Below are 17,507 nucleotides of genomic sequence, written 5' to 3' on the forward strand. Positions count from 1 at the left end.
TTTTCCATGCTGCCAAAGGGAAACTGAGGCCAATTATTGGACATATGTGACGGCACCCTTAACCCCTTAACGACGCAGGACGTATATTTACGTCCTGCGCCGGCTCCCGCGATATGAAGCGGGATCGCGCCGCGATCCCGCATCATATCGCGTGGGTCCCGGCGCTAATCAACGGCCGGGACCCGCGGCTAATACCACACATCGCCGATCGCGGCGATGTGCGGTATTAACCCTTTAGAAGCGGCGGTCAAAGCTGACCGCCGCTTCTAAAGTGAAACTGAAAGTATCCCGGCTGCTCAGTCGGGCTGTTCGGGACCGCCGCTGTGAAATTGCGGCGTCCCGAACAGCTGATCGGACACCGGGAGGGCTCTTACCTGCCTCCTCGGTGTCCGATCGACGAATGACTGCTCCGTGCCTGAGATCCAGGCAGGAGCAGTCAAGCGTCGATAATGCTGATCACAGGCGTGTTAATACACGCCAGTGATCAGGATGAGAGATCAGTGTGTGCAGTGTTATAGGTCCCTATGGGACCTATAACACTGCAAAAAAAAAGTAAAAAAAAAGGGTTAATAAAGGTCATTTAACCCCTTCCCTAATAAAAGTTTGAATCACCCCCCTTTTCCCATAAGAAAAATAAAACAGTGTAAAAAAATAAAAATAAACATATGTGGTATCGCCGTGTGCGTAAATGTCCGAACTATAAAAATATATCATTAATTAAGCCGTACGGTCAATGGCGTACGCGCAAAAAAATTCCAAAGTCCAAAAAAGCGTATTTTGGTAACTTTTTATAACATTAAAAAATGAATAAAAAGTGATCAAAAAGTCAGATCAAAACAAAAATCATACCAATAAAAACTTCAGATCACGGCGCAAAAAATGAGTCCTCATACCGCCCCGTACGTGGAAAAATAAAAAAGTTATAGGGGTCAGAATATGACATTTTTAAACGTATAAATTTTCCTGCATGTAGTTATGATTTTTTCCAGAAGTGCGACAAAATCAAACCTATATAAGTAGGGTATCATTTTAACCGTATGGACCTACAGAATAATGATAAGGTGTAATTTTTACCGAAATATGCACTGCGTAGAAACGGAAGCCCCCAAAAGTTACAAAATGGCGTTTTTTTTTCGATTTTGTCGCACAATGATTTTTTTTTCCGTTTCGCCGTGCATTTTTGGGTAAAATGGCTAATGTCACTGCAAAGTAGAATTGGCGACGCAAAAAATAAGCCATAATATGGATTTTTAGGTGGAAAATTGAAAGGGTTATGATTTTTTAAACGTAAGGAGGAAAAAACGAAAGTGCAAAAACGGAAAAACCCTGAGTCCTTAAGGGGTTAAAGAAAAGGCCTTGTTTTCTGTGGCTGAACGTATAATTTTTTGGTGCAGATAAGTGGTACACATAAATTGTTATATAATTAACATCATTTTCTTGGTAGCATGAATATAATTTTTTTTGCATATTTTCCATACTGGTCTTCATATTTGACATCAAATAGCCTATTATATTAATTATTTAGGTCATTTTTGATTTGTGGTTATCTTACGTGTGCACTGGATACCTATTGTTTTTGCTCAGAATATTATTTTTATTATTATTATTATGCTTATATCTGCTGCACTCCAAAACTCATGAGACTTTGCATAGTGGTAGACCCATGAGCTGTGCATAAGCTTATGTAATATAAAGGTCATAGGTCACATGGTAAGGCCTCCATCTTGCTTTTTGTGACAATTTTGCACAATATTGAAAAAAAAATTCTGCATACGTGGTTTTCTCTTATATTCTTTACTAATCACTAGTAAGAACAATGTGAAAATTAGCACACATGTTTGTCATCACTTTCTGTACCACTAGTGATCACCAGATTTGGGGGCCATACTGGATTGCGCAATATTCTGAAAATGTAGTTTTTGCTGAAATTGCTGGTCAGAACAATGTGAAAATTAACACACATGTTAATGATAACTTTCTGTACCACATTTGATCACTAGATTGGGCGGCCATATTGGATTACGCAATATTCTGCAAATATAGATTTCTCTAAAATTACTGGTCAGAACCGGGTGAAAATTAGTGCACGTGATCACTTTCTGTACCACTATGTATCACATGGTTTGGCTGCGATATTGGATTGTGCAATATTCTGCAAACTTAGTCTTCTCTTAAGTTAATGGTAAGAACAATGTGAATATAAGACAACTTCGAACAAGGAGATCACCGTTTCAGGTTACAGACACATCATTTCGGATCTGTTTATCCACCGAACTTAGTCGGTCCTAGCATGGAGGCAGCGGATGACTCCGGGGGGAGCTCAGACGTCGGGGCCAAGGACCGTATCATGCCAATAGGTGCTTTGTCAGGCAACTGAGAGGTGAATATGTGAATATAAGCACACATATCCCCGATCCCCTTCTCCACCATCAGGGGTCATAGCAATCGTGTGTTATAACCCAGCTCTGCAGCTTGGCCACCTGCATTGATGCTTGCAGCTATATTTAAACTTTTTATACTTCAATTACTTTTTAGGACTGTGTTTTTTTCATCCCATTATCATATTGCATATTTCTATTTATAAAAATAACATATGTCTATAAGCTGATGCATTATGTTCTGTGTCACTTGGACACAGGTGTAGCAGCAGTGGTGAAGTGGATCCGCTGAACCTGTGTGGATGATGGTGCGGGCCGTACCAGGGAGCGGAGTCTAAGGAGCCGCTGGTTTTAACAGGAGCCCGCCGCAAAGCGGCACCCAGGTCACTACCCCTGATACGACTCATCCACACAGGCTGCCGAGGTGTAACATGGTACAGGGAGGATGAGGCAAATTCGTAGTCGGGGACAGGCTGAAAGGTCAAGACAGGCAGCACTGGAGTGCAGGGAATGGAGCTGAAGGAACTGGTACACAGAATAGCAGCAGGAGGCGAAGAGACAGTCTTAGGCTGGGTAAATTCAGTGGTTTTGGCAAAAAGGTCCCCAACAAGTGACCTCACCAGATTTCCAGTCGAGATGCGAAGTGTAACGTTGAAGCCAAGGAAGACCAAGTAGAAGTTCCAAAATACACTGAGGAAGAACGTAGAACTCAATCTTCTCCTTATGTAAGACTCCTACTTGCATGATGAGAGATTCAGTGCGGAAAAGCACCATACAATTTAGGTTTTCTCCATTGACAGAAAAGATATACAAACACTTAGCAAGCCGAGTCACTGGGAGACGATGTTTATGGACCAAGGAAGCAGCAATAAAATCTTCTGTGGAACCTGAGTCCAAAAAGGCTGAGGCGTAGAAATATGTCTTAGAAGAAGAGGTATAGACTTAGACCAGCATGGTCAAACGACGAGAGGAAGTATTCACACCCAGGGACGCCTCTCCTACGTGCCCTAGGTGTGAGCATTGAGAAAGTGCTCCAAACTGGCACAATAGAGGCATAAATTCTCACTGCATCAACGGATTCTTTCCTGCTGTGTTAGCCAAGTTCGATCCACCTGCATAGCCTCTTCGGCAGAAGGCAATGGAGACAGTAAAGGAGGATGTTGGAACACGGGTGCCATATGGGGAAATCGCTGTGTTCGGACAGGTTCCCTCTCCAAATGAAGTTCTTCCTGCCTCTCGGCAAAACGCACGTCAATCCAAGTGGCCAAAAGGATTAGTAGACGGAGGATCTTGTGCAGCGAGAGCGTCCTTGATTCTACTAGAAAGTCCTTTTTGAATGTAGCACATAAGGCCTCATAATTCCAGGCCAGTTTGGAAGCTAAGGTGCGGAATTGAACTGCGTAATCGACAACTGAAGAGTCCCCTTAGCTGAGGTTCAGTAAAGCAGTCTCAGCAGAGGAAACCCGTGCAGGTTCTTCAAAGACATTGCAGAATTCAGAGAGAAAGGCCTGTAGGTTGGAAGACACAGGCTTTTCCAGACAGCAGATTGACCACAAACACTACTTTAGCTTGCTCTCTTGGGAACTGATCTGCCATGAGTTCCAAATGCATAGAGCACTGGGTGACAAAACCTCTACACAACTTGGGATCTCCTTCATACTTCGTAAGCAAGGATAAATGAAGCTTAGATTCGGAAGAAACTGCAGGGAGTGAAGGAGCCTCTGGAACAGGTTGTGGCTGCTGCTGTTGTTGCTGATGGACGGAAAGAAGCTGCTGCATCATAGCAGACAACTGATTCAGCTGTTGCACCTAATCAGCTAACTGTTGTGACTGTTGAGCCCTGATGGTGCAAAGATCCGTAACATCAGGCAGAGGCACCCCAGCGGGATGCATGGCCGGATCTTACTGTGAAGGCAGTGGTGAAGTGGATCCGCTGAACCTGTGTGGATGATGACGTGGGCCGTACCAGGGAGCGGAGTCTAAGGTGCTGCTGGTTTTCATGGATCTGCAGCGGTACCCAGGTTGCTACCCCTGATACGATTTGTCCACACAGACTGCCGAGGCGTAATGTGGTACAGGGAGGATGAGGCAAACTCTTAGTCAGGGACAGGCTGAAAGGTCAGGACAGGCTGCACTGGAGCATGGTCAGAGAACGGAGCTGAAGGAACTGGTACAAGGAATAGCAGAACACACAGGAGGTACGCTATCTCTTACGCAGCAAGGCACAAAGATCCAGCTAGGGGAAACAGGAAGTGCTGACACTTAATGTGTCAGCAAGCAGCAGTAACCAGTTAATGGCATACTGACCCTTTAAATCGCAGAGAGCCGGCACGTGCCGGCGACCTGGGAAAGCAGAGGAAGCAGGAGGTGAGTAACAGCCTGGCGTTCACATACAAACCGCGGCACCACCGGCAGAGGAGGACAGGACAGGAAAGCGCTCAAGGCCAGTGTGTCTGGCCGGAGTGCTAGTTGTAAAAACAGGTTACTACTAGGGCTATACTCACTGATTGCAAATCATTTCCTTGGGGTCTCATCGCACTACTGGGAAATCTAATGGACCAACCGGTGGACTACCGTTAAACACCTCATATTAAATCCAGTGGCTCACTGGCTGCCGTTGCTCCTCTTGAGGTGGTGTGTGTTTTTGCGACTTAGGGTGTCACAAGTAGGCCTTAAAGTCACATTTGAGAAAAGCGTGCCCATGGCCTGCCCCCTCCATGCAAGGCTAAGTGCTCATCCAGCCTCCACCCTCTTGGTGTGAACGCCACAGGCCCTCTAAAGCTGCACATTTATCCAGAGAAATGGTGATGTTAGAGCTAACTGTACTAGTGCAGTTTAATAAATATTCCTTATAGTCTTCTGATGATACTTTCTCTCTAAAATGGAATTTACTCTTTGCCAAAATAAACAGTAATAATGTCTTTGGTTGGTTTCTTGGTATTCTGAATGTTCTCATATTATAACAGACGTATATGAGGAACAATATGTTGCTTTGTTTGTTAATTATCCCTAATGCTCATATGTTACCATTCTAAAAAGCAACAGCATACTGTAGCGACTAACACATTAAACATACCAATGGGAAAAATAAAACTTAAAAAGAAGAAGGAAAGAAAGATTCAGTGTGTAGAATTTTACAGAAAAAAACAATTGAATTGAGCAAGCTCTGAAGTCAGAGAGATAAATATTTTCTTGAAATATTTTTCCCCTGGGTGTTTTAGCTTTCTCTTTAAGCAAAACTATGTTTTATTGCTACTGATGTAGCAATGTGGGCAGAAACTGATTTATTACATTACATAAAAGTATACCAGGAAAATGATAGGAAGGCCTTGTCCAAGCAAGAAAAGCTTTACTGATACTGATACTGTATAAAATGGTATACTTATTATTGGACATTTTTATATCTCCACATCATTTATGTTTCAGCTACTGGATGAGATATGGTGAATGACACAGACCAAGTTTTGTCTTTTTCTGTAAAAAACTTTAGTTTATGAATTTTTTTTTTAATTAGGGTATAATTTGATTATTTTACTTTCTGTTATCCTCATATTGTTATTTATGGGCTAGTGCAGAGATAAATGAAACATCCTTCTAAACAGAGAGCTTCTTCTGGGCAGGGCATTATTTCTTACAGACCCTAAAGGTCCACTCCACAAGTTGGCACCTTGTAGGGGTGGAACCTTCTGATAATAATTAAATTGATACAGTAGAGATACACAAAACATTCTTCTAAAAAGAGCTTAATCTAGGCAAGGCTTTATTATCTGATAGGCACTGAGGGTCCAGTCTCTAAGTTGATACCTTGTGGAGGCAGAACTTACTGCCAATAATTAAATAGGCACACTCTGGCCGGCAGAAAGCTACAGTATGGAAGTAGCTGCTTTTTTAAAAAAAATATAACCATATTGTTCATTAAAAGGAGGGGCCATGACACAGACTGGACCATCAAATCTTGAAGTGGGAGGGGAAAAAGTTACTGGCAAAAGCTTTATCCTGGGAGAGTAGGGTGACCATTGTAATTGTCAGGGCCCAGAATGTAATATATATGGGGAGCAGTTAGCTCAGTTGTCTAGCTGCTCTTGTCTCATTATCACTGCCGTTTATTTATGACAAGTCATTAGAGTTAACCTTAAACTGTCTCCCTGCAGTTAACTTCACAATAGGAAAGCAGTGTATGGGCTTAATCTTCTGACGTGCTGCTGCAGTAATCAAAAGTCAATGATAGGAAGACAGGAGCAGCCAGAGAAGGGATCATTGACTTAACCCCTTGCGTGCGTGGCACTGATCGCTATTAACCCTTTAGCCGCGGGCTCAAAGCTGAGCCAAGCGGCTAAAAGTGAAAGTAAAAACTGCCGGTTAGCTCAGTGGGCTGTTCGGGATAGCCGCGGCAAAATCGCGGCATCCTGAACAGCTTACAGGACAGCCGGAGGGTCCCTACCTGCCTCCTCGCTGTTCGATCGCCGAATGACTGCTCAGTGCCTGAGATCCAGGCATGAGCAGTCAAGCGGCAGAATCATCGATCACTGGTTTCCTATGAGAAACCATTGATCAATGATGAAGATCAGTGTGTGCAGTGTTATAGGTCCCTATGGGAGCTATAACACTGCAAAAAAAAAAGTAAAAAAAAGAATTGAATAAAGATCATTTAACCCCTTCCCCTATTAAAAGTTTGAATCACCCCCCTTTTCCCATAAAAAAATACACAGTGTAAATAAAAATAAACATATATGGTATCACCGCGTGCGGAAATGTCCGAATTATAAAAATATATCGTTAATTAATCCGCACGGTCAATGACGTACGCGCAAAAAAATTCAATAAGTCATATCAACGCCAAAATGGTACCGTTAAAAACTTCAGATTACGGAGCAAAAAATGAGCCCTCATACCACACGCGGAAAAATAAAAAAGTTATAGGGGTCAGAAGATGACAATTTTAAACGTATTAATTTTCCTGCATGTAGTTATGATTTTTTCCAGAAGTATGACGAAATCAAACCTATATAAGTAGAGTATCATTTTAATCCTATGGACCTACAGAATAAAGATAAGGTGTCATTTTTACCAAAAAATGTACTACGTAGAAACGGAAGCCCCCAAAGTTACAAAACAGCGTTTTTTTTTTTTCAATTTTGTTGCACCATGATTTTTTTTTCCGTTTCACCATAGATTTTGGGGCAAAATGACTGACGTCATTACAAAGTAGAATTGGTGGCGCAAAAAATAACCAATCATATGGATTTTTAGGGGCAAAATTGAAAGAGTTATGATTTTTTTAAAGGCAAGGAGCAAAAAATGAAAGTGCAAAAATGGAAAAAAAAAACGGTCCTTAAGGGGTTAAACAGGTACTCTGGTGGAAAAAAAATCAAATCAACTGGTGCCAGAAATTTAAACAGATTTGTAAATTAACAAAAGCAAAGGTGGACTCGGCACTGCCAAGTCTGTGTGCGGAGTGGTGTAAGTGGGTGAGGGGATCACGGTCTCTGTTGTAGAAACTCGGGTGGTGCTCAGACTAAATGAAACAGTTCAGTGTACTTGATAGTAGAGATAGCGAAAAAAGTCGGAAACTCACCAGCGTTGGTTCATGTGAGGTCTTGCTTTATTGCGACATACTCACTGTACAAAATGCAGGGGAGAGACAGACAGGTGGGGGGTACGAAGATGGGCACCTTTGTACCCCCCACCTGTCTGTCTCTGCCATGCATTTTGTACAGTTAGTATGTCGCAATAAAGCAAGACCTCACATGAGCCAGCGCTGGTGCTTTGCCGACTTTTTTCGCTATCTCTACTATCAAGATTTGTAAATTAGTTCTACTTAAAAATCTAAGTCCTTCCAGTATACCATAGATCTTTTCTGTCTGACCACAGTGCTATCTACTGACAGGAACTGTACAGAGAAGGAACAAATTCCCATAGCAAGCCTCTACTGCTCTGGACAGTTCCTGACACGGACAGAGGTGTCAGCAGAGAGCACTGTGGTCAGACAGAAAATAACTATACAACTTCCTGTGGAGCAAAAAACAGCTGAAAAGCACTGGAAGGATTAGACTTTTTAAATAGAAGTATTTAACAAATACTTAAAGAGTACCCCTTTAAGACTCATTTACACTCAGACATTAGTGGTCAAAAGAATGTTCAAAGAAATGTTTGTGCCAAATTATAGCTATGTAAAAGGTCAAGCGATATGCCGATGAATGACCGTGTACAGCCATACTGTTTGTTGGCAGCACATATCTTCCTGCAAACAGGGCATGTGCTGCTGACAATTATGAAAGTGAAGGGCTGTATGTTTACTCCTTGCTAACAATTGGAATTTCCCTGTTATCCCACAGTATGCTAGTGCAACATGGGAGGATTTTCACAGCTATATCATAGTCACAATTCCCGGCCATCATAGAGATTCTGTTGTTTTTGGTCTTTAGACCCACAGTCAGACTAAGATTTGCGGCGGTTTTACAGACACATAAATACATCTGGTTTACACTTACTTGACATCCCTGTTGCAGTAAATAGTGAAAATCTGTACTAAACATGCAGCACTTTCATAGCATAAATTCACATGCTCCCAGTGCAACCCCTTAACTGGTTAACGATCAAGGACATGTATACACGTCCTTGTGCCATTAATGGTGTATGATGCGGGCTCCTGACCCATAAAGGACGGCCCCAGCTGATTCTTGTAGCTGAGGCCCAGTGTTAATAGCCGACATTCGGGATTGCTGCGGACGGCTATTAACCCTTTAGATCGCCGCTGCCAAAGCTGAAAGCAGCGTCTGAAGGGACCTGTAAACACTCCCTGGTGGTCCAGTGAGGTGATTCAAGTGCAGATCACACAGATCAATGTAGTTCTATGGAATAACATTGATCTGTATGAGGAATCTAATGATTCCTACTAAAAGTCCCCTAAGGGGACTTATAAAGTGTAAAAAAAAGACCTTTAGGGGTTAAGGACACAGCCCATTTTGGCCTTGAGGACACAGAGATTTTCATTTTTGTGTATTCTTTTTTTCCTTCTGACTTTTTGTTTTGTGCAACCAATTATTCTTTGTAATGATACCTTTTATTTTACCATAAAATCAATGGCACAACCAAAAAATTTTTTATTTATGGTGGGAAATTGATATAAAAAAAAAAAAAAAAAAACAGCAATTTAGCAACTTTTGTGTTTTGTTTTACACAGTGCACTTTATGGTAAAACTGACATGTTCTATTTATCTTGTGGATCAATACGACTTAAATGAAACCAATCTTTACATGTTTTTCTATTATTGTACTACTTTAAGAAAAACTCAAACTTTTTAAAACAAAATTAGTATGTTTAAAATTGTCCTCATCTCATTCCTATAACTTTTTTTAATTTTCAGTATACGGGGCTGTATGAGGGTTTCTTTTTTGCGACATGATCTGTAGTTTTCATCAGTGATTTTTGCATATAGGTGCCTTTTTGATCACTTTTTATTCATTTTTTCTGGGATGTGAGGTGACCTCAAATCAGCAATTTTGGACTTTGGTAATTTTTTTTTATGTTTACGCTGTTCACCGAACAGGATCATTAACATAATATTCACAACGAAGCAGGTAATGAAAGAGGGCAACTCACCACGTTGTAGTAGAAACAAACAGCTTTATTCTTAGACATCGGTGCAGGTATGCGGCAGCACTTCGCCTCGCAGGGCGGACGCTAGCCTTGTTCAGAAACAAGGCTGGCGTCCGCCCTGCGAGGCGAAGTGCTGCCGCATAACTGCACTGATGTCTAAAGAATAAAGCCGTTTGTTTCTACTACAACGTGGTGAGTTGCCCTCTTTCATTACCTGCTTTGTTGTGATTGCCTTGTGTATATCTACACTTCCCGAGAGAGTTGTGCACCACCGACGGCAGTAGCCTCCTATTAGAGATCCCGCACCACTATACACCTGGAAGTAGCAGTGCCTTTCACTCTGTCTCTCACCGTTTCTATGATTAACATAATATTTTAATAGATCACACACGACGATACCAAATATGTTGATTTATTTTTATATTTTCCTTTTTTTTTTTCAAATAGAATAAAAGAAGATAATTTTATTTTCTATTGGAGGGACTAATATACTATTATTAAAACCTTTGTTTACTTTTTTCTTTAGTCCCCATTGAAGAATATTTTTTTGCAATCTTTAGATTACAGATACTGGTCAGTGATATATATATCGTTGTTACCCCTTCAGACAAACTTTACTTTGTGTATTAATAATACAGCAATCTAGGAAATTCACTGTGTTGCAGAAACTGTCAAACACTATATAAATCCAGCCTTGATGGAAATAGTTATAAACACTTTATTTATTCCATCTAAGGCACTCATATTCCCTGGATCATCCTGTTGTTGCTTCATGGGTTGTGGAATAAAGTTTTTTAATATGACTAACTTACTATGTAAGTCTTATTTCAGTGAGAAAAAGATTGCAGTGAGCTGGGGAGCTTTATTTATCAGTATTGAACACCCAGACCCTGACCGATCTAAACTTATCAGATGTCTCTATGACACTTTAAACTATTTTAAATAAGGGTTAATAAAAAAAATGCTTTGTAGCATTTTTTAGGATAAGGTCAAATCTGTTGAGAATGTTTGGTCCCCTTCGGATCCAAAATTTTGCAGACATGACAATAGTAGCCCTGATTTATCTTTGTCAGGTTGGCCCCCAAAGTGTGGCACTGCGCCACAAATTGTGTCTGCACCAGATTTTGTGATACAATGCGCCATGATAAACCTACAAACCAGTCAAACCAGAAAAAAGGGATGTGGCTGCCATGAAAGGGGCATGGCTTGCCATAAAAAGGGCCATGTTCTTACAGCCTGACCTATTTACTGTTGAATTCACACAATATCCTTTGGCTGAAAATGTCTGGAAATTCCCACCAAGAAAAGCTGGTCAGACCTTTCCTACCTGTGAATCCCATAGTAAATAGAATAGAATCCTACAAGCCTGAAACATCAGTCCACACAAATAAAAACCCAACACTTTTCATAAATCAGGGCCAATGTATACAAACATTTGTCAAGTAAAATCAGCATTGTTTTTGAAGGTCCTCTAATGTTTGAGACACAAAATGGCAGATCAATTGAAGAACCAACACTTTCTTTCTCTATTTCTGTTTTACCTTCCTTGCCGTTACCTTTTTAATTAATTATTATTTTGTTCTGTTGCCTTTGGGGCCTCTAGAAGCTCTTTTCAAATTTATTGTCATCTGCAGACATCTCTGTTATTGTGATTTTAATTATTGTTCTACGGTCTAATTTATTTCTTGTTCTGGGGCTGTGTAATATTCTTTATTCTTGACATTTTCTCTAATTGCTATGTCAAAATATGCTTTATATCCTTTTCTTTAATAAAAATTGTTGAAATATCAATTCCTATATTAAGTTTACTTTTAGAACACCTGATGGGGTTGGTGAAAAATCTTTTCTGTTTTTGATATAATGTAATTTGTGTATTCATTTCAAAGAAAAGGAAGGTATTTTTGTATTTTCTTGTCCAATATTAATATTTTCTAATAATAAAATGTGCTTCTTTTCATTTCTCTACAAAGCCTGATATGACATGACTTACAATGTTTTTGTCTTATAATCCTCTAATGTTAGATCTAATTATAAAGCAATAATTATGCCACCAAGAATGTGCCCAGTATATTAGTCAAACATTTTTGAGGAATAAATCTTATCCAACAGAACTACAAAAAAGGAATACCTGCAAGTACTGGCAATTCAGGTTTTTCTTCCTCCTTTGTGATCTCTGAAAAATAAATACGTATAATGTGATGACATTAGAAAAAAATACAAAGTCTATTTTACTTAATATTTTGGTCTTTATTTTAAAGAAAATATGAAGTTTTTACTATATATATATATATATATATATATATATATATATATATATATATTTCATAAAACTTTATTTACTTTATTTATAAAATACAGCAACATATTGGTTGTTTGCTTTAGGGTTTTAATCAATATTTACAATTTACCGGAACTACCAACAGAGCCACTGATAGCAGTGTGAATGAATTCTACAACCTCTAAAAAAGAAGACAAAAAAGATCCTTCAGAAATGGAATCAAATGGAAAAAAAATGGACAGTTTATCTTAAAAGCTTCATGTTTACTGTTTTTCCTTTTTTTGTTAACCCCCTTAAGGATGGACCCATTTTTTACCTCAATGACCAGGCTCTTTTTTTTTTTTTTTTTATAAATTTGACATGTGTCTCTTTAAATGGTAATAACTTTAGAATGCTTTTTCTGAGCGGAGCGATTCTGAGATAGTTTTTTTCGTGACATGTACTTTATATAACATGCAGCATTTTCTGTGAAAAACTCTAAAATATTGCGGAAAACTGGAAAATTTCTGGCATTTTTTAAAATTATATTTTTTTATGGTGTTCAGTGTGCGGTAAAAGTGGTGTTATATGTATTCTGTCGGTCGGTATGATTATGGCAATGCCCATGTTATATAACATTTTATGTTCTTTTTTCTTTTCTGAGCAAAATTTATTTTTTCCCTTTTTTGTGTTATCATTTTCTGATAGCCGTAACTCTTTTATTTTTCATCTGACGCCATTGAGTGAGAGCTTATTTTTTGCGGGACAAGCTGTACTTTTCATTGGTATCCTTTTTGCGATACATGCTACCTTTTGATCTTTTTAATTCCGCTATTAGCACCAAAATTGGTTAATTTTGCGCTTTTTTGTTGTTATAGCTTTATAGTACACGTCATTACGGATTTGGCAATACCTAGTATGTATATGATTTGTGTTTTTTATGATAATACAGGGCTTTTATTGGGAATGGGGCATTTATTTTATTAAATTATTTTATACTTTATACTTTTATTGAAGAACCTTTTATAATTTTTTTCACTTTTTATACAATACATTTGTACTTCAGCGCAGTATGACCTGATCAGCTGCACACAGTATAGCCTGTGTGATCCAGCCTGTGGCTGGTACTCACAGGCTTCCATAGAAGGCAGACAGGAGGTCATCATCTGACCTTCTGCGGCCATAGCAACCAACAGCGACCCGCAATCGTATCACGGCGCCACCATTGATGAACAAAAGGTACACCCTCCCCTTGTCAACACCATAGATGCTGTGATCAGGATTGATCTATGGGGCATATATGGGGTTAATGCTGCCAGGACGAATACAATCGTGGCACCGGCAACTGTGGCAGGACCTCAGCTGTGATTGACAGCTGGGTCCCGCTGGCGATCTCCTGCAGCGCATCGCGCAGAGCATGAGATCGCTAGGACGTATGCATATGTCTAGTTGCACTAACAAGCTAGCAACTTGGAAGTATGTATACATCCTGGGGTGGGAAGGAGTTAAAGCAGGATGTTTCAAAAGTTTTTTTTAGTAATATTGTACTAAAATGTACATAAATACATGGAAAAGAGATGTAGAGTATTTTTTGTCTTTCTTTTTTTGTAAAACAGCATGAAGGTGAAGGGTGACCGCTAGCAGAGGAGCTAAGATATCTAATTGGCCAGGATGGACTGACAGGATTGGATATAACACCAAGAACATACTCACATATGATGGTTATAGCCAACATTTGCACTACATCATATACACAAATACAGTTACTGAAGGATTGACTAAAAAAGTTACTTTTCAGGTATAAAGAACAAATAAGAAATACCTGTTGGTGCTGGTGTAATCTTTTCCTGATCTAGTAAAACCACTGAAAAAAAGGCAAATTATTATTTTGTACAATATGACAAACTGTTTGCTGGATAGTACCCAGAATTTTCTGAGTGTAGCCCTGGTCTATATGGTTCTAGCTTATTCTTTTTTCCAACTTACCTTCTGGTTGTGGTACAATAATTTGCTTTTCTTCTAGTTGCTTTTCTGGCTCTGAAAGAATTATACATAGTGAAAATAATATTTTGATGTACTTTAATATATTCTGCCAAATAAAATTTCATTTGGGCAAAAACATGTTGGAAAGTATGATCATAATAACTGAAAAACAGAAAACAGGTTAGAATCATATACTCAAATTGTAAATGTCTAACTATTTTCTCATATCACTTAGGATTTCAAATTTTTGTTCTGAACAGGTAAAAGTAGTACAAGACAGACATTCAAATACATTTCCCCTTTTTCCCAACAGGGGGGTGGTCTCAGGAAAAGGTAATGGCAAATGGCTTAAAGGGGTACTCCACTGGAAAACATTTTCTTTTAAATCAACTGGCTCCACGAAGTTAAACAGATTTGTAAGTTATTTCTATTAAAACATCTTCATCCTTCCAGTACTTATCAGCTACTGTATACTTAAGAGGACATTCTTTTCTTTTTGAATTTTGTTTCTGTCTGACCACAAGTGCTCTCTGCTGGCACCTCTGTCCATGTCAGGAACTGTCCAGAGCAAGAGAGGTTTGCTATGGGGATTTGCTCCTACTCTGGACAGTTCCTAAAATGGACAGAGGTGTCAGCAGAGAGCACTGTGGCCAGGCAGAAAGGAAAGTCAAGAGGAAAGAACTTCCTGTGGAGCATATATCAGCTGATAAGTACTGGAAGGGTTAAGATTTTTAAATAGAAGTAATTTACAAATCTGTTTAACTTTCTAGTACCAGTTGATAAAAAATATATATATATATATGTTTTCCAGCTACCCCTCAGATTCAAAAACGTTTTCTCTGTTGTACATCTTGGCAAAACATGAACCTCTCTAATATACTTCATAAGAAAATTGTATTTCCTTTTTATAGAAATCATGGCTTATAAAATCATGGCTTTGTCCAAGCTGAAGCACAGGCATGAACAAAGTCCAGTAAGTGAGGGTGGGCTAGCACTCCTTTATGTCTGATCGGAATCTTCTCTGCTGTCTCCTGTCTGATAGTACTTTTCTGTGCTCTCTCCTGTCCTATCAGACAGAAGAGAGCACTGAGGAATGCTAGCCCACCCTCATTTAGGCTGGGTTCACATATGTGCAGTGTCCAGCACAGCATCAGAGGGAAACTGATGCTAGAACTAATCCCAGGGGAACGCAGCTTGCCCAGAAACAATGGACGCCGGATACAATACAACTTATGACAAGCTGTCATCAGTTGTGGCATCAGTTGCATCGTGATTCAGGCTGAGCTCACCTATGCCAGTTGCCAGACATATGTGAACCCAGCCTTACTGGACTTTGTCCATGTCTGTGCTTTAGTTTGGACAATGCCATGATTTTATAGGCCATGATTTCTATAAAAAGGAAATAAAATTTTCTTATGAAGTATATTAGAAAGGTTCATGTTTTTCCAAGATGTACAACATATAAAATGTTTTTGTATCTGACAGTGCCCATTTAAATTGCACACAAATAATATGTGGCAAAAGGTGTTACAGCCTTAGAGTAGACTAGACAATGAAGATGTATCAGATTTCCTATCAGCCTGAGTCACAGTTATTTCCACAGTGTATTTTTAGGTGTATTTCATTGTAAAATAAATGCATCCACAAAATTGCATGCCCATTTTAACAATAATAGGCTTTATGTAAGTCTAAGAAAAAGTGATTATCTGTGCACACAATAGAGGAGAGTTATCAAAACCTGTGTAGAGGAAGAATGGTGCAGTTGTCCATAGCATCCAATCAGATTGCTTCTTACATTTTTCAGAGGCGTATTTAACCCCTTAACGACAATGGACGTAAATGTACGTCATGGTGACGTGGTACTTAGCGCACCATGACGTACATTTACGCGCCGACATGATCGCGAGCACCGGAGCGGTGCTCGCGTCATGCCCGGCAGGTCCCGGCTGATATCAGCAGCCAGGGACCCGCTGGTAATGGCGGACATCCGCATTTGCGCGGATGTCCGCCATTAACCCCTCCGATGCCGTGATCAATACAGATCACTGCATCTGCGGCATTGCGGTAGTTTGAATGGACGATCGGATCGCCCGCAGCGCTGCCGTGGGGATCCGATCATCCAGCATGGCGGCCGGAGGTCCCCTCACCTTGCTCTGGCCATCTCCCGGGGTCTTCTGCTCTGATCTGAGATCGAGCAGACCAGAGCAGAAGATCACCGATAATACTGAGCAGTGCTGTGTCCTATACATAGCACTGCACAGTATTAGCAATCAAATGATTGCAATGAATAGTCCGCTATGGTGACATAAAACGTGTAAAAACAAAAGTTAAAAAATTTAAAATAAAAAAGTAAAAAAATTAGAAAAATCCCCTCCTCCAATAAAAAGTAAAACGTCTGTTTTTCCCCATTTTACCCCCAAAAAAGAGTAAATAAAATAATTAATACACATATTTGGTATCACCGCATGTATAAAAGTATGAACTATTAAAATATATTGTTAATCATCCCATATGGTGAACGGCGTAAACGTAATTTTTTTTTTAAAAAGTCCAAAATTGCTGCTTTTTTGTCACATTTTATTCAAAAAAATTTATAAAAAATGAATAAAAAGTAAAACCTAAGCAAAAGTGGTACTGGTAAAAACTACAGATCATGGCACAAAAAATGAGCCCTAATATTGCCCCATATACGGAAAATTTAGAAAGTTATAGGTGGTCAAAATAGGGCAATTTCAAACATACAAATTTTGTTAAAATGGTTTGAGATTTTTTTTTATTATATAAAAGCATATATCATAGGTATCATTTTAATCATATTGACCAACAGAATAAAGAAAACATGTCATTTTTACCGGAAAGTCTACAGCGTGAAAACAAAACCTTCCAAAATGTGCTAAATTGCGGTTTTCTTTTCAATTTTCCCACATAAATAATATTTGTTTGGTTGCGCCGTACATTTTACGTTAAAATAAGTGATGTCATTACAAAGTACAATTGGTGACGCAAAAAACAAGCCCTCATATGGGTCTGTGGATGGAAATATAAGAGAGTTATAATTTTTAGAAGGCGAGGAGGAAAAAACGAAAATGCAAAAATAAAATTGGTCTGGTCCTTAAGGCCAAAATGGGCTTGGTACTTAAGGGGTTAAAAATTAAAGAAGTCATCTCGGAAACTGCACCACTCTTACTTTATACAAATTGTGATAAATGTCTCTCTATCTCTCTCTTTTCATATGCTAATGTATGCCCTCCCAAGTCCCTCTCAATAAGGATGTGAGAGCCTGCCTTGG

The 17,507-nt window shown here is 39.4% G+C and overlaps 1 protein-coding gene across 1 annotated transcript in view; it reads right to left on the reverse strand.

Annotated features, from left to right (window-relative positions):
- LOC130361041 (trichohyalin-like) overlaps positions 1 to 17,507 on the reverse strand; it is a 275,344-nt gene that overhangs the window by 248,397 nt on the left and 9,440 nt on the right. Inside the window, exons 5-7 of the mRNA XM_056563601.1 lie at positions 14,222 to 14,272; positions 14,058 to 14,099; positions 12,107 to 12,151 (exon numbers count right to left, since the gene is read on the reverse strand). Of these exons, the coding sequence (XP_056419576.1) occupies positions 12,107 to 12,151; positions 14,058 to 14,099; positions 14,222 to 14,272 (138 nt within the window). The remainder of the gene's footprint in view (positions 1 to 12,106; positions 12,152 to 14,057; positions 14,100 to 14,221; positions 14,273 to 17,507) is intronic.

This window comes from Hyla sarda, chromosome 3 (genome assembly GCF_029499605.1).
Source record: "Hyla sarda isolate aHylSar1 chromosome 3, aHylSar1.hap1, whole genome shotgun sequence".
NCBI lineage: Eukaryota > Metazoa > Chordata > Amphibia > Anura > Hylidae > Hyla > Hyla sarda.